Source organism: Xyrauchen texanus, chromosome 15 (assembly GCF_025860055.1).
Source record: "Xyrauchen texanus isolate HMW12.3.18 chromosome 15, RBS_HiC_50CHRs, whole genome shotgun sequence".
NCBI classification, from domain to species: Eukaryota; Metazoa; Chordata; class Actinopteri; order Cypriniformes; family Catostomidae; genus Xyrauchen; species Xyrauchen texanus.
The window spans coordinates 19,448,714-19,471,029 of NC_068290.1; the positions used below are offsets into that span (position 1 = coordinate 19,448,714).

At 37.4% G+C, this 22,316-nt stretch overlaps 1 protein-coding gene across 2 annotated transcripts in view; it reads right to left on the reverse strand.

Annotated features, from left to right (window-relative positions):
• Nucleotides 1-22,316, reverse strand: part of mindy3 (MINDY lysine 48 deubiquitinase 3) — an 88,383-nt gene that overhangs the window by 20,363 nt on the left and 45,704 nt on the right. For both annotated transcript variants that reach the window (XM_052144153.1, XM_052144154.1), the window contains exons 11-13: nucleotides 18,214-18,286; nucleotides 8,176-8,248; nucleotides 6,526-6,613 (exon numbers count right to left, since the gene is read on the reverse strand). In XM_052144153.1, the coding sequence (XP_052000113.1) occupies nucleotides 6,526-6,613; nucleotides 8,176-8,248; nucleotides 18,214-18,286 (234 nt within the window). The remainder of the gene's footprint in view (nucleotides 1-6,525; nucleotides 6,614-8,175; nucleotides 8,249-18,213; nucleotides 18,287-22,316) is intronic.

Consider the following 22,316-nt stretch of genomic DNA (forward strand, 5'->3'; position numbering starts at 1 on the left):
ACACTTTGGTTCCGGTTATAGAGCCCCTGCTAATGTTAAAGAGGTGTGCAAATTTGCAAAAACGATGTCAGACACTGTAATATGCTCTGGTCCCCTCCCTGCTCGTCGTGGTGACGAGGTTTATAGTAGATTAGTGTCACTGAATGGCTGGATGTCTGAGTGGTGTCTGCAGAATAAAATAGGATTTATAGACAATTGGAAAAGTTTTTGGGGTAGACCTGACCTGCTAAAGAGAGACGGACTCCATCCCTCCAGGGAAGGTGCCGTTCTCCTCTCTAGTAATTTGGCTCATAGACTTAATAATGATATTAATTGACTAAATGGGGCCCAGGTCAGGAAGCAGACAAACTGGTTAATCCGAACATCTGCTAGCTGCCTTGAGACGTCACACAGGTCACATAAACTACAACACATAGAGACTGTATCACATAGATATCTCATAGAGACTGTGTCTGTTCCCCGAACTACCAAACACAAAACCCTCACTAAATCATTTAGAAAAAATTTGATTAAGGTCAAACTTGAACAAAACAAACAAATTAAAAATGTACATCATATAAAAATAGGGCTACTAAACATTAGATCTCTTTCTACCAAAGCACTAATTGTCAATGAAATGATTACAGGATGAATATATTAGTTTAAATGAATCTACTCCCCAGGTTATTGTTATAAACATGAGCCTTGTCTGAAGGGTCGAGGAGGAGGTGTTGCTACAATTTACAGTGAAGTTTTTGGTGTTACTCAGAGGACAGGATATAAATGTAAGTCTTTTGAAATAATAATGCTTAAGGTGACACCGTCAAATACAAATATAAATAAAAAATCTCTGTCGTCCTTTACCCTTGCTACAGTGTATAGATCACCCGGGCCTTATTCAGATTTCCTTAGTGAATTTGCAAATTTTTTATCAGATCTTGTAGTCACTGTAGATAGAGCCTTAATTGTTGGTGACTTCAACATTCACATAGATAATGAAAATGATACATTGGGATTAGCATTTATCGATATTCTCAACTCTCTTGGAGTCAGACAAAATGTAACAGGACCAACTCATCGCCATAATCATACGCTAGATTTAATTCTTTCATATGGAGTTGATGTTGATAATATAGAAATTCTGCAACAGAGCGATGACATCTCGGATCATTACCTCGTCTCTTGCATGCTGCAATCAGCTAATGTTACTCAATCTACACCACGCTATCGTTCAGGTAGAACCATTCTTTCGACCACTAAAGATAGCTTCACTAATACTCTTCCAGATCTATCTCATATACTCAATAAACCCCAAAGCCCAGAAGAACTTGATGAAATAACAAAAAACTTAAATGCAGTCTTCTCTAGCCCCCTTGATGTTGTCGCCCCACTTCGATTAAAGAAAATTAAAGAAATAAGCCCTGCACCATGGTACAATGATCACACTCATGCTCTCAAGAGAGCAGCTCGGAAAATGGAGCGCATGTGGAAAAATACAAAATTATAAGTATTTCAGGGTGCATGGAAGGATAGTGTCTGTAGCTACAAACACGCACTCAAAGCTGCCAGGTCAGCATATTTTAGTAAACTCATAGAAAATAACCACAACAATCCTAGATGTTTATTCAGTACTGTGGCTAAATTGGTTAGGCATAAAGCCTCAACCGAACCAGATATTACGTCACAGCTCAAGAGTAATGACTTCATGAATTTCTTCACAGATAAAATTGAAATAATCAGAAATAAAATTGGAAATATGCAATCATCTGTCATAGCACCCCAGAAAACAATGTTGAATAATTTCCCTCATGTGCAACTTCAATCCTTCGCTATCATAGGTCATGAAGAGCTAACAAAACTTATCGAAACATCAAAAGCCACAACTTGTTTGTTAGATCCTATACCAACTAAGCTCTTAAAAGAGGTATCTCCTGTAATATCAGAACCTCTTCTTAATATCATTAACTCCTCGCTATGCTTAGGACATGTCCCAAGAAACTTTAAAATGGCAATTATCAAACCGCTAATTAAGAAGCCACAACTTAATCCTGGAGAATTTGCTAATTATAGACTGATTTCAAATCTCCCGTTTATGTCAAAAATACTACAAAAGGTAGTATCCTCCCAAATATGTTCATTTCTACAGAGAAATAGTATATATGAAGAATTTCAATCAGGATTTAGGCCTCATCACAGTACAGAGACTGCACTTATCAGAGTTACAAATGACTTGCTCTTATCATCTGATCGCGGCTGCATTTCTCTTCCAGTGCTTTTAGATCTTAGTGCTGCATTCGACACGATAGATCACGACATTCTCTTGAATAGGCTAGAGAATTATGTTGGAATTTGTGGAGTGGCATTAGCATGGTTTAGGTCATATTTAGCAGACCGCTACCACATTGTCTATGTAACTGAGGAATTGTCAAACCAAACAAAAGTAAAATATGGAGTGCCACAGGGATCAGTTTTAGGGCCTCTGCTTTTCTCCATGTATATGCTTCCCCTGGGAGATATTATCAGGAATTGTGGAATAAGTTTCCACTGCTATGCTGACGATACACAACTTTATATTTCTTCAAAACCTGATGAGATTTCACAATTCTCAAAATTAGCAGAGTGTATTAATGAAATAAAAGATTGGATGGCCAGAAATTTCCTTCTACTCAAGTCTGACAAAACAGAGGTTCTAATTATTGGACCAAAAAAACTCTAAAAATAAGCCACTAAAATATAATTTGTCTCTAGATGGATGTACTGTTACATCATCTTCAACAGCGAAGAACTTAGGTGTTATATTTGATACCAATCTGTCCTTTGAAAATCAAATTACAAATGTTTGTAGAACAGCATTCTTCCACCTAAGAAATATTGATAAATTAAGGCATATGCTCTCGGTTGCTGATGCCGAAAAACTAATTAATGCGTTCATGACCTCAAGACTAGATTATTGTAATGCATTACTGGGAGGATGTCCAGCAAGATCAATAAATAAACTTCAATTGGTTCAAAATGCAGCAGCCAGAGTGCTGACGAGAACCAAGAAATATGATCATATTAGCCCCATTTTATCATCATTACATTGGCTACCTGTTAAATTCCGTATTGATTTTAAAATTCTGTTAACTACGTACAAAGCTTTGAATGGTCTAGCTCCGCAGTACTTAAGTGATCTTCTACCACGCTATAGTCCAACACGTTCATTAAGATCGCAAAATTCTGGCCTATTAATAGTTCCTAGAATATCAAAATCCACTAAAGGAGGAAGATCCTTTTCATATTTGGCTCCTAAACTATGGAATAGTCTCCCAAACACTGTTCGAGATGCAGACACACTCTCTCAGTTTAAGTCTAGACTAAAGACTCATCTATTTAGCCAGGCATACACCTAATTTATCCTCCAACCCAAAATTAGGCTGCTTTAGTTGGGTCTGCCGGAACCAGAAACCAGAAACATTGAGCATGATCTCTTACTCTGCAATAAATTAAATGGCATCTACGCTTACATCTACGCTTTTTTGTTTCCCTGTCTCAACCTCAGGACTCCTATCCTGAGGTCACCAGAACCGGCTGGATCCAGCACCATTCCTGCTTCATGTTGGACTCCACTGCTACATGTCGCAGAATGATGATGACTAAATGCAGCCGGTGCCAGCCAAACATCACTTCAATCTATTATGACGGACTTCAGAGGATGAAATGATGCCAACTCCAACCAGCATCACCTCGGTCTATAGATGGTCTATAGATGGTTTCTCCCAAGGTTATTTTCTCCATTAATCAACATCTTATGGAGTTTTGTGTTCCTTGCCACAGTCGCCTACAGCTTGCTCTCTGGGGTTATTAATACAATTATCATTTAATTATTTTTAAACACTATTAAAAATTGTATTTTATCGAAATTACACAATGATGATTAATCGACTTTACAGACATTACAGTTTTATCGTCTGTTAATGCTGATATTCTGTAAAGCTGCTTTGAAACGATGTGTGTTGTGAAAGGCGCTAAACAAATAAAATTGACTTGACTTGTGTAAAGTTTGTAGTAGCCGTTTGTAGTAGACAGATCAAAGAGTTTCAGCGCCTGATTTCTCATTGATGCAGTTGTATGCATGTGCAACTGCGTGTGATAAAACTATGGCAAAATGTGATACGGTAAAACTATATTCAGTCCAAACGAATGTGTTTATGAATAATTTGATCACATTTATTAACAGCCTGCAATATAGCAGCATACATTTACATTTTCGTATTGCTGAAATGGCTGAAGGTGGCTTATACCGGAAGAGGTCCACATTCAAGGTTGATAATGGCGGCACCCTAGTTATGCTGAAAATTAAGGGTTGATGGCATGCCAAAAAAAAAAAAGAGAAAAACTTAGAGCCAAAGCAACTCATTCCATCTCAAATAAATCACAACACACTCCATAAACTCCCTCCAGAGAGACCAGAGAGTATGAAACATTGAGTTTTTGTTCTAAAAGACATACTCCAGACTGACAGCAAAGTAAAATACAATGCTTTAAAGGTGGGCATAAACGATGCGATTTTAAGCTGTTGTGCGATCTCCCAATCGATTTTTTCCAGTCGGGAAATCGTTGGTGCTCGTGTGGTCATGCCTCGCATTGTGTGAGAGGAATTACAAGTGGAGCCGAGCGGCTTACGAGCAGCTCATGACCTCCTGATAATTTCTGAAAAATGGCAAAAAAATGTGGGTGCAGCTTGAATTCGTGAGGTGTTTGTGGTTGAATGAGCCGATTTGGCGATCTACCTGAAGTCTCCTGACCAATCAGGAGAAGGTGTTACAACTCACACGAAATCAATGAAAACTGAGTGTTCATGAAGCTGTTACACATTTGTAGAAAGTGAATCATGTTAAAACTGTTTTTCCCATATTATTCACGACCACATCACTGGGAATGATTCTACAGAAAGGCCATGTTGTTCTCTGTTCTTCAAACAAATCATTTGACATGCGGTAAAAAAATCTTTTTAAAACAAGAGTTTTAACATTTCTGTCATGGTCTATTTTTATTCATCATACTTGCATTCGTTTTAGTTCTAGGGCTTAATTTAGGAGGATATAGTATCTGTTATAATATGCACACGATAGTGAATATGTGATAGATTTATTTTAACTCCCCAAGCGTGTCTGGTGAAACTAAGGACTTCCAGGTTGAAAGTTCTACTTGCCAATCAACCGCTGCGCTAAAACAAGATTTTTTAACTTTGCAACATGCATTCACAGATTCACATGATTCATTCATAAAGTGCATTCACATTGACAAAACCTCACAGATCTTCTTCAGAATGTCAGCTGAATAATACAGGTAACCTACTCCATTAAAAAAAACATAATCTAAATGTCCTATTTGCCCTTAAATTAAATCCAAGTATAAATGACAAAAATGGTGTGCAAATTTTCATTCTCTTTAATCTTGTTCATTTTGTGCGCTTTATTATCATGCAATACTGGTAGCAACAAACTGACATTATGACTGATGTATGCAGTCATGAAATTACACAGCCTTCCTTTGAAATCTGAATCTGCTGGACAGCATTTGTAATTTGTTCTTCTTTTTTTTTTTTTATATATATATAAATCGGCAGATGAGTTTTTAGCTAATGTAGCCCCTGGCCATGCCAGTCTTCTTTTTTATTTCTAAACTGCAAGCTACGAGGAATTAAAGCAATGTCCTCTTCTGGCTTTATGCCTTATAATGATAAATAGCATGAAAATGTATGTGATTTCTCCAGAATTCACCAGGTCATAAAGTCGTGTCGTGTACGATTGCACCTGTATGACTTTCAGATAAACTGACTGTCAGCAGGGGCTCATGGCCTACTGAGTGTCAGAACTTGCACACTGTATGCCAGGCTTAAGTCCAAAACAATCACATCACTCCCTGTTCATCTGCTAAAAAGGCCCGATTGCAACCAGTTTCCAAAACACCCCAGACCAACTCAAACCAGCAGAAAGACCCAAGCACACACTTTTGATAGGAGCCAAATACCTCTGTCTAGCCCTATGCCACATGCCTGCCTCACTGCCAAAAATACAACAGTGAGCAGAGTGTGTTTGAGTGGGCCTAAAACAGGGTTAGAGTATTTGATTTGATAGTAAATTGAAGCCTTTTTTGTATGCATCCCTCAAGCCCTAATCTATTTAACAAAAAGCTGTAGAGCTGCAACTCCAAGCCAACTGAACCCCTCAGAGTCTCCCTCTCATTCCACCCCTCTCTCTCTCTCTCTCTCTCTCTCTCTCTCTCTCTCTCTCTCAGAGGGGCTACATGTACATAGATTAAATCTGGGGCTGATTGTAGGTTTATTTGAACACTGAAAAATCACCAACAAAAAATAAAAAGCAGTATAAACGTAAAGAGGGTTGAGTAAGACCAAGATTCGTGGGGGAGGAAAAATTACAGCAATATAGTCAGAGACAGGAGAAAAGTGGAGAAAGAGACTGGATGTGTGTATTAAGTCAGTAAATATATTGTGACATTAAATACTGTATTTGAGCCTCATCGTGGTGTGTTGTGTATTACCTGATCAGGGAAAAACTCCAGCAGAAACTGACCCAACAGAATAATGCCCAACCCCTCTGGATCCAATTTACTCTTCATCAGATTCACACTGTGTGTGTGCAAGAAAGAGAGAGAGAGAGAGAGAGAGAGAGAGAGAGAGAGAGAGAGAGAGAGAGAGAGAGAGAGAGAGAGAGAGATACAAAGATGCATAAGAGGTGGACCTCAGGATACTGTGTGCATGGCACGTATGTGTGTTTCCGCGTGAATGGGTCATTGGCATCGTTAAGCAGTGAGATATGTTGTCTAAGGCTGTAGTCATAATGTAGTTATGTTCAGATACTAAATATAACAGTGAGTAATACATGGAATGTGAGAAATATTGTTTCAAAACAACCTCAGTGATGTTAAAAGAGTCAACCTTTCCTTTTTAAGGAATAAAACAAGACCGACAACATTACAACATTTCTCAAACACAAACGTGGTAATCAGAGGAGGATAAATTATTTTCATGCAATCACAGGTCACTTAATGTTCACAGAAAAAACTGAAAATACAATAACTGTTTGCCAAAATGCTGATTATGATTTATGTAGTTTCATGAGAGGCCAAAGAAAGGCACAGACTTCATCGACATTCGACAAACTACTTTTGATAAAACAGGGTATTGTGTAAATCAAATACAGGACCTTAACCTAATTCTGAATTTGTAACTTTTGTATAAAGAACTCTTTATAAAGTTGTCTCTCAATCTGTTAAAATGATTTAAAAAAAGCAGTTGGCTTGAAATCACAGATTTCAGTTGGGGTGAAGCTTTTTAGGAGGTGAAGGCTTCAAAGAGACTCAATGAGTGTTGAATCTGGCTTTAAAAATGGCTTATATGAAGGAGGATTTTACTCTTATTTCTATTCTCTGCTCAACATGTGTCAGTAGACTGATTAAATTGCATCCTAACCTATAATGTGTAGCTCTTGTGTTTTAATTAAGAAATATCTAGACACAGTGAGCCTTCACTAGTCTTTTTGCTATAAAATGAAAGTGAATAGTGACTCTTGGCTGTCCAGCTTCAGAAAGGACAATCACTTTGTTTTTATCAAACCACTGATCAACTTCCATAAAAAGCGCATATTAAAAAAATGACAAAATGCCAATTTGAAAGTGTATGACAACTTAGATTTTGGTCTGTTCGTCACACAATGTGATTGTATGGCTTCAAATATTTTGGAAAATAGAGCACAAAATCTACTTTGACTGATTTTGTTGACCTTTATGGAGCTTGAAAGTCCGGAGTCACTAATCACTTTCATTGTATAGTGAAAAGACGTGTGAAGTTGTAAAAAAATAATCCTTTAAATGTTAAATAGAAGGCATGATGGTGAGTAAATAATGTAATTTTCATTTCTAGGGAAACTGTATCTTTAATGAAAAATGTAATAAAAAAATAAACCATTAAAAATTTAATTCTGAAAAAAATATAATCCTTGACGTATAAGCCTACCTAGTGCTAACGTTAACAGTCAGGGCATTGCACAGATATCCACAGTTGCTAAGTAAATAGGTCTTTTGTGACATAGCATACTATATTGTGTATTTTAATACAGCTGGATCACATTCAGGACCGAAACTATCCGTTTTATATTCGAAAACATTACACATGCACACACAAAAACTTACTAGTCTGGCTCTGAGACAAGATCCAAAGCTTTCATAACATCTTCAAGCAAAGTGTCTGGAATGAACCCGTTATCTGAAGAAAGAGTAAAGAGGCAGAAGGTTAGAGCTTCAGGAGTCTTGATCACCACCCACACACACACTGTATGCCTGTGTCTTATGCTCACAGTAAAACCTAAGCTTCATCTCTCTAACTGAATCCACGTTAACAGACATTTCATCAACCATGCATACAAACACGCACAGATAACGGGTGAGAAATAAATATGGATCCATAGTGTGTTTAGTTTCCTTTTTTCTGCACAGCTTTCAAGTGTCAGACAGGATGTTTGCTGAGCAGTTGGCCTGCTAACTCTTTTCCATCTTTCCTGTGGTGACTGGATTTAGAACAATAAATATCCCTACAACCACATGAAATTACATACAGACAGGAAATTTGAATAGTACAGTAGAATCTGTGGCCTTAATAGAGTTGCTACTATCAGCATGATACAGCAAAAAAGCAGAGATGTTGCCCTCAAAGCATCTAAAGCAGGGGTTCTTAAACTTTCTTAGCCAAGGACCCAAAATTAAAAAAAGTTGTATTTACTTAGGACCTACACTTACAAAATTGTGCAATATGCTGTCTATGCTATATCTATAACTTTTTTAAAGACTGTGTAAAATGATATAAACATACTCTTACATAAACCATTATTATTCTTACACAGACACACAAACACACATGAAACTGAAAAGAAACATTTGCACACAAACATGCACACATTCTCAAATAGTAGAAACTTGCTTTCTCTTTAAACTCTTTATTTATTCCTTCTGCACCCACACATTCACATACGAGACAGAACATGATACACACCAAACAAGACAGAATTACTCCTGCACTCTCTGTCCCCTCTGATTATTGTTACTATCACGAATGGGTTATCCCTGTATCTTGAGACAGAGAAAATGAGGAGGGCAGAGAAGTTCAGAAGAAAGATAAACTAGATGAAGCATTACATACATGCTTCAGTGGATACTGTGGTGAGTTCATGGTTTGAGGCAGCTCCGTTTACATAACTGGTGTCAGAGCAGTCTAGATTAATTTCAGCGGCCTTGAAATATGCATGTGTAATTGCACACACCGTATAACTTTTTGACTGTCAGGAGTGGATCTGGCTTAAACTTAGTCCAACACAAAAACATCTTGTGTCAGTTTCTATATCACTGACTGTTCCTGTAGCACAAACTGTTCCTCTAAAACAAAACCAGGCACACCCCTATTATTTAGCATCAACCCTTATCCAGTGCGATAAACAAAAGTGTCAGCCTCAAACATCTGATTTTGAGATTCAATTATGGATAGGGCACAGAAAGAAAGACTCAGTGTGCAAATACATGGAAAAGTGCAACATACTGAGAACAGGCTCTGGTTTCCTAACATGCAGATAATAAGAAGGATAATTTAAGAGAGAAGTGCAAGAACAGTCCAAACATTAAAAACTCTGACCTTTCAAATGTGATTGCAGTCACAAAAATGAAATGATGAATGGGATTCTGACTGTCCGACACCTAAAGATGTGTGTTGCTTTCTCTTTTGGACACATGACATGTGTATGAAATACTTCATCTTATGTTTATCTGTTTATGGAATTTGGAAGTACAACTAGTTTTCTCTTTTGACATCCAAGAGTGGTGCGTAACGAGGTTATTATCGTACACAATGTACATAAAAAAATAATATTAATAAACAAAATAACCTAACTACATAAGTGTGCACATCCCTGAACTAATACTTAGTTGAAGCACCCTTTGATTTTATTACAGCACTCAGTCTGTTTGGATAAGAGTCTATTAGCTTGGCACATATTGCCTTGGGAATATTTTCCCACTCTTCTTTGCAAAAACGTTCCAGATCTGTCAAATTGCGAGGGCATCTCCTGTCTACGGCCCTCTTCAGGTCCCCCCACTGACACACACACACACACACACACACACACACACACACACACACACACACACACACACACACACACACACACACACACACATATATATACTCTCAGCAAAAAAGAAACCCCATTTTCAGGACACTGCATTTTAAAGATAACTTTACATATCTTTATTGTAAAGGGTTTAAACAAAGTTTTCCATGCTTGTTCAATGAACCATAAACTTTTAATGAACATGCACCTGTGGAACGGTCATTAAGATACTAACAGCTTACAGACGGTAGGCAATTAAGGTCACAGTTTAGGACATTAAGAGACCTTTCTACTGACTCTACTGGTCTCTGCTCATCTGTGTGAACATACCTTAGGCATGCTGCATGTTGGCATGAGGACTGCAGATGTGGCCAGGGCAATAAATTGCAATGTCCAAATTGTGAGACGCCCAAGAGAGCGCTACAGGAAGATGGCAACACAACTGCCCGAGTTACACCAGGAACGCACAATCTCTCAATCAGTGCTCAGACTGTCTGCAATAGGCTGAGAGAGGCTGGACTGAGGGCTTATAGGCCTGTTGTAAGGCAGGTCCTTACCAGACATCACAGGTAAATGTCGAGTAAGCATGATTATAAGTGTGATATAGCTAATATAAAACAGTTCAATGAACACAAAAATGTAAAAAAATGAGTATGGTCATAAAAAATGCATTTGTGCATGGAACTTCTTTCTTATGCGATGGATCAGAATCTGCCATTGCTGGTTCAAACCAAATGATGCGTCGAAGCCTTCATTAGTAATTAAAAAATGTCAATTCAGAAATAGTATCATGGCTTGTGCTGTTTGTACCAAGTTATTGGATAAACAAGGATGGATGTTTGTGTGTGTGCGTGTGTGTGTGTGTGTGTGAGAGAGAGAGAGAGAGAGAGAGAGAGAAAGATAGAGAGAGAGAGAGGAGTGTGTGCTATCACCTGTTGTCACTCCCAAGCAGAGATGCTGTCAGCTTTCTGGAGATCAGCTTTCTCAGTGGAAATACAGCCATCAAAGCAGGGGTATTTCTCTCTATTTCGCGGTAGCCGGTGTGCAATAGTTAGTCACTATAGAAACTGCAATCTCCTCTGCCATTTAAAACAGTATGTCATTTTACTCTCCAAAGTGGAAAGTCTGGTAAGAGATAAACGCCTTGAGTTTCTGTAATGAATTAGTCTATTGTCTCTCGGCTGTGATGAGCCACAATGCTGAAGTTGTTAATTTGAAGTCATTAAATGCTATTTCCTGGCTTTAGTAGTGTAGTAGTAATACAAGCAATCATGTAGTGCTGTTGTATGTAAACACTGACTGACATGGACTTCACGTAACCTTACTGGCTCATATTAAACACAAAAATTATCTTTTGCCACCCCCTGCTGGCTAACATATGTAATGTCAAAATCACATATACAGTAGCTCTTAACATATCTGAACTGCTCTTACACGTTTAGTTTAGAATGGCACAAACACAAGCTTAGTGATATACACAGTGAATGATGGTGTGAGACCATCAGTACTCGTGGAACATCTCTCGTCCAATCAGAATCGAGGACCAGAACTAGCCGTTGTGTAATATATATATATATGTTAGACTCCCAAACACTACTTTTGAAAAAAGATAATATTAGAATAGAAGAACAGGGAGCCCTGCAACAGATGGCATGGCCTCCCACTGAATATCATGTCAGTCTGAGATTACATAAAGAGACAGAAGCAATTGAGACAACCTAAATAGATGGAGAATTCGCCACAGTTCTTCTAAGAAGCTTTGAACATCCAATCTGCCAACAACCAAGAAAAACTGTGTCCAGGTATACCTAGTAGAATTCTATATATATATATTTTTTTACCCATTCCCCCATAGACTCAGGTGACCCACACGCTTTCTGTAGCACTTGCCATAGATGTGGCTGTATTGTCGGGCACTTTTCACACACCTTACAGTCTAGCTGATCCCATAAAAGCTCAATGGGGTTAAGATCCATAACACTCTTTTAAAATTATCTGTTGTCCAATGTCTGTTTCTTTACCCACTCTAACCTTTTCTTTTTCCTTTTCTGTTTCAAAATTGGAATTTGCAATTCTTCCCATAAGACCTTCACCCCTGAGTCTTCTCTTTACTGTTATACATGAAACTGGTGTTGAGTGGGTAGAATTCAATGAAGCTGTCAGCTGAGGACATGTGAAGCATCTATTTCTCAAACTAGAGATCTGACGTACATATCCTCTTGTTTAGTTGCACATCTGGCCTTCCACATCTCTTTCTGTCATTGTTAGAGCCAGTTGTCCTTTGTCTTTGAAGACGGTAATGTACACCTTTGAATGAAATCTTCAGTTTTGTTTTTTGGCAATTTCAAGCATTGTATAGCCTTAATTCCACAAAACAATGATTGGGTGATGAGATTCTAGAGAAAGCAGTTTCTTTTATTGCCATTTTTTACCTAATATTGACCTTAAGACAAGCAGTCTACTGCATACTTTGGCAACTCAAACACAAATACAATGTTAAGCTTCATTTAATAAAAACCAAACAGCTTTCAGCAGTGTTTGATATAATGGAAAGTGATTTTCTAGCACCAAATTAGCAATTTAGCCAGATTTCTCAAGGATGAGGTGTTAGTGTCTCGATTTTTTCAAAAATGACTTTTTTCCAAGTAGTTGTGGGTAGCCTTCCACAAACGTCTCACAAAAAGTTGCTGGAATTTTGGCCCATTCCCCCAAACAGAACTGGTGTAACGGAGTCAGGTTTGTAGGCCTCCTTGCTCGAATATGCTTTTTCAGTTCTGCCCACAAATTTTATATTGGATTGAGGTCAAGGCTTTGTGATGGCCACTCCAATACCTTGACTTTGTTGTCCTTAAGGCATTTTGCCACAACTTTGGAGGTATGCTTGGTGTCATTGTCCATTTGGAATACCCATTTGTGGCCTAACTTTAACTTCATGGCTGACGTCTTGAGAAGTTGCATCAATATATCCACATAATTTTCTTTCCTCATGATGCCATCTATTTTGTGAAGTGCACCAGTTCCTCCTGCAGCAAAGCTGCTTAAAGGCACAGTTAACTTAGTGCATGTAAACTTCTTACCCATTGGAATTGTGATAATCAATTAAAGTGAAACAATCCATCTGTAAACAATTGTTAGAAAAATTACTTGTGTCATGCACAAAATAGATGTCCTAAACAACTTGCCAAAACTATAGTTTGCTAATATTAAATCTGTGGAGTGTTTAAAAAAAAAAAAAAAAAAAAGGTTTTAATGACTTCAATCCAAGACTTCAAATGCGTGCGTGTGTATGTATGTGTGTGTGTGTGTGTGTGTGTGTGTGTATATACATATATATATATAATACAAAATCTGGTCACCCTATAGAAAATGCTCTAGCATTTCAATAGTGTCTGGGACTTCAACTATGACACATTTGAACCTTTATTGGAATGACTGTTCGTTGTGTTGCCAATGCATGATGTTAAAACAAAGAAAACAGAAATATAATATCCAGTAATTTATTCTGACTTCTGTCAATTCTGAACCATCAATCAGTAATTTTTTTACATTTCATTTGGAATTGGTATAGAGTTTTTGTTGATGTTCAGTTTGAGTTGCAACAAGACTTATTTTCTCATCAAATGCACTAAAGAGGACTTTGTGGATAAAGTTCAATAAAAAAAAAAAAGAAGCTTTCTAAAATCAGAATTATGTGTTTTCGTCTGCTGTAATATCAGTAATGAAATTCAGTTGGTCTTATTAAAATGAAGATTAGTATTAAGATAAGTATTATTTACAAACTGTACATTTGGGTGTCCAGCTATACGACCCATATTGCACAAATGCCTATATGCATCACTTGATATAAAAACTAAAACTAAGATAAAATCTAAAAGTAATGAAAAACTAAAACCTTATTGAAAAAAAGAGATTTTGTCAGATAATTTTGTGCTTCAAGTATAGCAGAGTAAACATACATGCATCCAATCAAGAATATCTCATATTATTGACAACACTGTGATAAAGAAAAAAGTATCAAGATTTATGACACATACTTTGAGGATTTCTCTACATTGGAGGAGTCTGGGCTATCACTGCAAATTTATTACATATCTAGTGATATATATACAGACAGCCCTCTTCTCCCAGACAGTTATGATATAGTGGAGTGGGACATCTCTGCTCTAAGTTCTTGTTTTTTTCCATCAAATGGCCCTCCCAACCTCTCTTGTTTCTCCCCAGGAGTCTTGGCTTAATACGAGGTCTGCCTTTTATAAAGCAAGCAATAAATACCAAAGAAAAAGTAGGGCAGAAAATAACAATTCAAGCTACAAAGCCTGGACAAAGGATATAAATATAAATAGGATATAAAGACACATTGTCAATTCTCCATCAAATACAGAGATTCATTACTTTAGACACATTGCTAAAACGTCAACCTCCATAAATAACTCCAAACACAGATCGAGGATTTCCCTGATAAACCAAGTCTTCAAATCTTACACTCAAACTCTCTGAATTCCTGTATAGACAATTCCAGATTCAATACAAATAAGTTAATTCAACAGCATTTGTGACATAATATTGTTTACCATAATTTGTTTTTTATTTATTTTTTTAAAAAAAAAAAAAACACCTGGGTAGTGTTTTTTTTCTTGGCTACAACATAAAAAGTTGTCCTAAAAAAGTATGATTAATATTAGTAAGGGTGTTTATGTGTAGATATGATAAGTCTTGTAATTGTTGTTGGAGAAGGGCAGGTGTTTTCTCTTTCCCTCATCAGCGCTGTTCAGAATATCGCAGCTGTTCAGCCATTTGAGTTGGATGAATTGCTCCATAGCGCTTTAAAAATAACATTCTCATGTAGAATTCAAATGAGCTACTATATCGAGGGAAGCCCAATTTTAGAGTTTGCATCCCTGTTGACGGCCATCCATGGATGGAGCAGAAGATACTTCAGGCTTCAATCATTCAGCGCACATACGTGTGGCTACATGAGAAGCATATCATGAAGGTTGCTGCATCGCCTGTGCACATGGACATGGCTGGCAAGAGAATTTTATAATAAAGGTGCATCTTAAAAAAATATACGATGTTTATGCATTGAATTGATGACATCGAATCATTGGTGATTTGATCGATGCATCGATTCAGATCAATGGATCGTTATACCCCTAGTGTTAACATGAGTTTTGTGTGATAAAATCCCTTACTAACATTTTCTTTGTAAAATTACACTTGGAATGTCTTTAATAAAATTACAGTATAAGCGTCACATTTCTTCTTTTTTGGGTGTTAACCACCTTTATGCCACAACTACTGTTGATTGAGCTTAACTTGTATTGAACTTGGAATATCTTGGAACTTTTAAATCTCATGAATATGCCTTTACTATTATACTTCTGATCAGTTTTTTTTTTTTATCTAATTAAATGTTTGTTATTGAAAAGGTGAGGTATTCAAATAAGCCAAGGGGTTTTAACCTCTTCTGCATATTTCTTATCTATTTCATATTCTTGCTTATTTCTTTTAACGTTAAGATGCCCAAAAAAAAAACACAAAAAAAGAAAGAAATACTGCACTACAGATGACTAACAGACCATCAGGGTTTTTGTTCATAAAGCTACATATTGCTGACTTTGCAATCTGAGCACATTGACTATTTTAAATGATAAATGATCATATGAGGCCTTCCACAAATCCTCAGCAGCACCGGTGATATAAAATACTGCTGGCTGTTTATCGTATATGGGCTATCTTGAGTTTCAGTCTGCAATGATAGTAATCTGTAGTCATGTTCTATAAATTGGAAAAATTATAAAAAAAGTGTGTACATCATACCGAATTTGGGTAGTTCAGGACACAATGCAACACACACACACACACACACACACACACACACACACACACACACACACACACACACACACACACACACACACACACACACACACACACACACACACACACACACACACACACACACACAGAGAGAGAACACTATATAAAAGTGTAAAAGCATACCAACGCTATTGCTGTCCAATTTTTTTAAACTACTTACTGCATGTAAACCTTTCAGGTCTTCATCAAGCTAATGGTTTCTGTGTGCATGAAGACTTGAGGTTTAAGCATTGCAAATTAGAAGATATAACACAGTATGAGGACACTTATACTGATTCTGTATTCGATAAATTCACTTCATGAAATGCTGTTGAAATAACAGGATCATCTTGGTTTTGATTACAGTTAATTTGTACAGTTTAGCTCATCAATTGAAGCATGTTCATACACTGGCTACACTGACCTAAACACACTTCAACACATGGGACGAGGTCTCATGTGAAACCACATGTTGTTGGCTGTAAAGAAGAGTGTGTGAGAGTGAAGTCTAGTCTTTACCGCTGATATCTGTCTGTTTAAGGAGATATTGTGGGAAAATCATGAAAATTGAAGCCACTGAACAAATCTATCTATCTATCTATCTATCTATCTATCTATCTATCTATCTATCTATCTATCTATCTATCTATCTATCACAGTTAGTTACGGTCCTCGAACTGATTGGACGAGAGACGTTCCATGAGCACTGATGGTGTGACAGCATCAGCACTCAGACGCTTCACTGTGTGTGTATCACTCCGCATTCATGCTGTTCTAAACTAAAGTGTATCTGTTAGGAGTTAATGGCTTTATTTTTGAAATTACATATAGCCAGTAGGTGGTTGCAAAAGATCATTTTTGTGTGTAATATGAGCCAGTTGGTGACGTAAAGTGAATCCATTAGTCATTGTTTACATAGAAATGCGCTCTGTGATCGCTCATATTACTAATACATTACAAAACTAGGAAATAGCTTAAATGGCTTTAAACGGACAACTTCAGGATTAAGGCTCATGCTGAGAGACACAACAGACTGATTTATTACAGAACTCAAGTGCTTACCTTTTATCAGATTTTCCACATTGGATACATACCGTTTAAAATGGCGGAGGACATCGCCGTTTCTACAGTGAATGACTCATGCGCACCGGCTACCGCGAAATAGAAAGGAATACCCCCGCTTGGACGTCTATTTTCCACTGAGAAAGCTGACAGCATCGCTGATTGGGTGTGGCAACAGGTGATCGCACATGCTCCATCTCTCTCTCTCACAGACACAGACACAGACACACACACACATCCAGCCTTGTTTATCCAATAACTTGTTAGAAACAGCACAAGCCGTAATACTATTTCTGAAGTGAACTTTTTGAATTACTAACAGAGGCTTGGACGCATCATTTGTTTTGAATCAACAATGGCAGATTCGGACTCGTCGAGTAAGAAAGTAGTTCCATGCACAAATGCGTTTTTATGACCGTACTTGGTTTTTCCTAATTTTCTCAAATATACTTGTTTGTTGAACTGCTTTCAACTTGTTTGTTGAATTACCTACGGCACTCGGCCTGTGGCCGAATCACAGCAGTGCTGATGTAGGGCCATTTCACACTCTTGCTCGTGTGATATTGCTTATACATATATATATATATATATATTACATGAATTATTCAACTGGAGTCTTATGGATTACATTTATACTGTCTTTGTGCTTTTTGGAGCTTCAAAGTTTTGGACCCCATTTACTTGCATTGTATGGACCTACAGAGTGGAGTTATTCTTTTAAAAATCTTAGTGTGTTCTGCAGAAGAAAAAAAGACAAACATCTGTGACAGCATGAGGGTGGTAAATGATTAAAGAAATTTTATTTTGGGGTGAACTATTCCTTTGAATGCTTTACACATTTGAGTCCCCTTTTTAAATTGTAGAAATGAAAATGGCTGGTAAAGCATCTGAAGGGTTGGTAAAAACATCTCTTGTCCTCTGCTACAGTAATATATAAATAAACATACTAAGGGATGGATCTTTGCACTCTCATGATATGGCGCAGAGATAATAAATAATTAAGCTGCACTGCATTTGGTGGAGCTAAACCTCATCTTCCTCTCTGAGGAGGAAAAGTTGTTTCAGCTGCTGGGGGTGGGTTGACATCTTAAGTTTCTTCACTCTTTTATCCTCTCTCTCATACACAAAACTGATGAAATGCTTTTAACTTTACCTTCAGGGTCAAAGGTCTGGAAGACTCTTCTGGCCTGTTCTGATGGGGATTCAGGGGCCACCAAAGCCATCTCCTTTAAAAAAAAAAGAAAGAGAGAGAGAGAGAGAGAGAGAGAGAGAGAGAGAGAGATTAAATAGACATTAGTTGATACCATAAGAGTTAGGGTATGCAGTGTTTCCCCATATGCATTCAGGAGCGGTGCAGCTTTTAGTCGGCCCTTATTTACAAATGTTGCGTCACAAGTAAAATGTGTAATTTACTATTTAGTAAAACTTAAATAGACAGCTGACATGGTGTTACACTTTCAATGATGACACAGTATACTACCCCAGACTCAAGCTTCATAATGATGCAAAATATCACATTGTTTTTTTTATTCATTTCAGTTGTATGTAGGGTAGCAATTTTACCAGACAGCAGTGGTATTCAGCTGAACTGCATGGTGAAGCAGCTCAGAATATTAGCCCAGGCCAGGGGTTGTTCAAACAGACGAAACAACAGAATGGAACCGGATGCAAGGTTGAATTCTTTTCCTGACAAAGTGTTTAAAAAACTCATTGCTTAATCTGAGAAACACTTATAAGAGAGCAAGACACAATGGCCAAACACCACCTACTGTAAGGGGTTGTTCACACCGAACACATTTACTGCAGGTGCACTGATTTTTAGATGCTGTGTTTCATAAAAACTTATGAAACTTGCTCTCCGTTAAAATTCAGGTAAGTGGCTGTAAGTGTCTAAAAACAGTTTTAGCATTCAAATGTGCATTTGATTTCTTGAATTCAACAAATATTCAATTTATTAATTTTAATCTGACAGTCATCAACTGTTATTTTACAAATGTTTTAGGGTTTCCCCAAAATCCCTAAACAAAGGCAAAAATGTCAAACTTTAACTCCCCTTACATCCATCAAACTTTGCTTGGGTGACTTGGTGTTCTGTGTCTGTGTCTTTTCTAATTGATCAGAAGGTTTTCCCATAGTTGGTGATCAGTGTGTCTACAAAAAACACATACTTCTTTTGACAGAATGTTCAAACTGGTGTACATCTGACATTTGTTCTTCAAACATCTGAAACTATTTTACATTTCCAGGCTTTGTGAAGCCAACATCAAAGTTTGTCTTGATGAACTTTACATATAAAGTTTTTATTTGGTTCTGCAAGCGGCAAAAAAAATTTCACTCTTCATCTAACATTTCTGCCACAATTTTACACCCAAACACTATCAATAACGTCACAGTTTGTTACTCTCAAATAACACAGAAGCCCGGCTAACAGCTTGTTCATTGTTTCTTGTATATAGATTGCTTCAAAAACTGTTACACAGTGTTTATTTTTATATCAACATTCCAAACAAAACTCATTCCCTGTATCTTCCCTGCTAGGAACTGAGTGGCTGTGGCAGAGGTACCTAATGACTTGAATAATACAAATGTGCTAAAAGTAAGAACATTCACACAAACCAATGGAGAGCTTGGGAGGCATGACCCAATTATGCAATATGCTTTTAAAGGGCCTTTCTAAAAAATGTGGCAGTAAAAACTAAAAATGTTTACATGAACTGTACTTTAGTTAATTTGTTTGCATGTGTGATTGTGAAAGTGATGGAGTGAAGAGTGTGCAACTATGAGATTCTACACATGTTTGTGTGTAAGGGAATGTTTTTTTTACTGATCTGGACAAAATAACTAAATTGCCCTAAAATCAAACAATCCCACAGAAAACTATCTTCTATCTCTCTCTAACATGCACAAACTCACAACCAGACTACAAATGTAGCTGATTAATAGAAAACAAACCAAGATCCATGTGTGTTTGTTCATGTTTGAATTACAACATGATCACCGCCCCATCAGCGCATGTTGCCAGAGGGGCTTGGGACCAAACGTGTTTGTGTGTGTGTGTAAAACCGAAATCAAGCTGAGAAATATGCTGTGTCAGCTTGCCAAATCAAGTACAGCTAAACAAAAGTTCAAAACTTCATGAAGTCATTACATGCCAGTATTGTGTTGAGTGTCATATATAGTGAATCTATTCATACAACACCTCAAATGTACAGTATTTCAAAACAAATTTCACAAAAGTGAAAAATTTTCAAGTTACATTTCGGTTAGGATGCTGCCTAAAAAAGTTGACAACTATGAAGCACAGAGACAACTCATTAAGTTTTGGAACAGAGCATTAGTGATCCAAACATTTTTGAAAATCTTTAACGTGAGAACTCATTCTCTCCATCTGTCTTTCATACATGCACACACATACATTCTGCTTCTCATTATTAGAAGGAGAGCCAGGGGATTAAGGGTTTAACCGGTTCTCATGGTGACCTAAATGGTGACCAATGGTCAAAGCTGTTCTAGATGATAAGACTACATTTAGGTAATGTTATCTAGACACAGCATGGGAATTCCTCAATAAACATGGAGCATAATGAGAGCTAGAGGAGTGTTTGCAAGAGCTCTTTGGGCACCCTAATGCCCAAAGTATACTTCGGTCAGACGAGAACGCTGAGTGTCCACATACAGGACACATGACACAATTCTTGTCATCAGCAGAGTGCTCGAGCACTGAACATGCACAGCCCAATTTTTCTAACCACAAGTCTTTGAACAGGAAGAATGCAAATGCTCCTGAATTTATTTGCACTAATTAGAGGGTCCAAAAGGTGGCAACACTCACATTTGAGCAGATGAGGTCACAAAGAAATGCTAGAAGATGCAATCGCTGCTAAACATCAGGAGGTGAATGTAGAAACAACAACAATGTACGTGCAAGTCTTGCAAGAGTGTGTGTGTGTGTGTGTGAGGAGGTCAAGAGATACCTGCGTTTGTATAACTCAAGTCTAAATGAATACAAAAGACATCTTTATGGGTCTAAAGTCCTGAAGATAAACAGTCCAGTATCTTATAGCAGCCGTAGCCTGCATACGCCAACCGCCTGTGTATGCCTGCACAGTTATATGGAATATATTTTGACAGGCTTGCGTTCAGCTCTACACAGACGCTGAGCATGCATCAAAATGGAAATATACCTAAGGCTTAACAGTTGAGAAGCAGACAATGCTGCGCACACACACACACACAATATTTATACTATACGAATGATAGATTACATCCCCTAACCCTACCCCTAAATCTAACAAAAAACTTTCAGCACTTTTACATGTTCAAAAAACATAGTTTAGTATGTTTTTTTAAGCGATTTGAATTGTGGGGACACTAGAAATGTCCTCATAAACCACATTTATATCATAATACCCAATTACCAGTTTGTAACCTTAAAACACACACACACACACACACACACACACACACACACACACACACACACACACACACACACACACACACACACGCGACACTTACTAAGGCAAGCATCACTATTAAAAAGGTCATACATAAAGATTTAGTAAAAACATGAATGTGTGCTATGCACACTGTTTATTGCAATTGAAAAGAATATAAAATGAACATAAATACAAACAGTCATGGAAGAGTGAACACAAAAACAGGCTTTCACAGTATGGTTTCAATGCAACTCTCACAAATATCTACTTCTATTTCAGAGTATATATACAGCTCAGTCACACCGAGACAGAAGTACAGCGCAACAGGAGAGGAGGAAAGGAGAGACAAAACCAAGAAAAAAAAGGGGGTACAAGAGGATGAAAATAGATGACAACTAGAAGTCGCAGCTGGAACACGCTTGCCTTCAGAACATTAATGGTATAATCAGAGAGAGTACTCTTCACACAGACATATACACAGACACACAAGACACCTTTCCCCAGTCAACATTTTCCACGTTACAGAAAAAACAGACGGAATCGCGAAATCTATACATAAAATCTTATTAACACAGAATCTCATGGAATTTGCATACTTTTCTGTGTTGGTATTCCAAATATAAGTGTTTCACATAACTCACAATAGTGTAAAATACTCACAAACATATCCAGTCAGAGACTTTTGAATCTTGCTAAAATATGGCCAAATGAGTCAATGCTGCCTAGTAACCTTGTCTTGAATATTCAAGTTCACACGTGAATGGCCATCATTGATAAGAAACATGTCTGAAGAACTTGCCTCCGGTAAGACACCTGC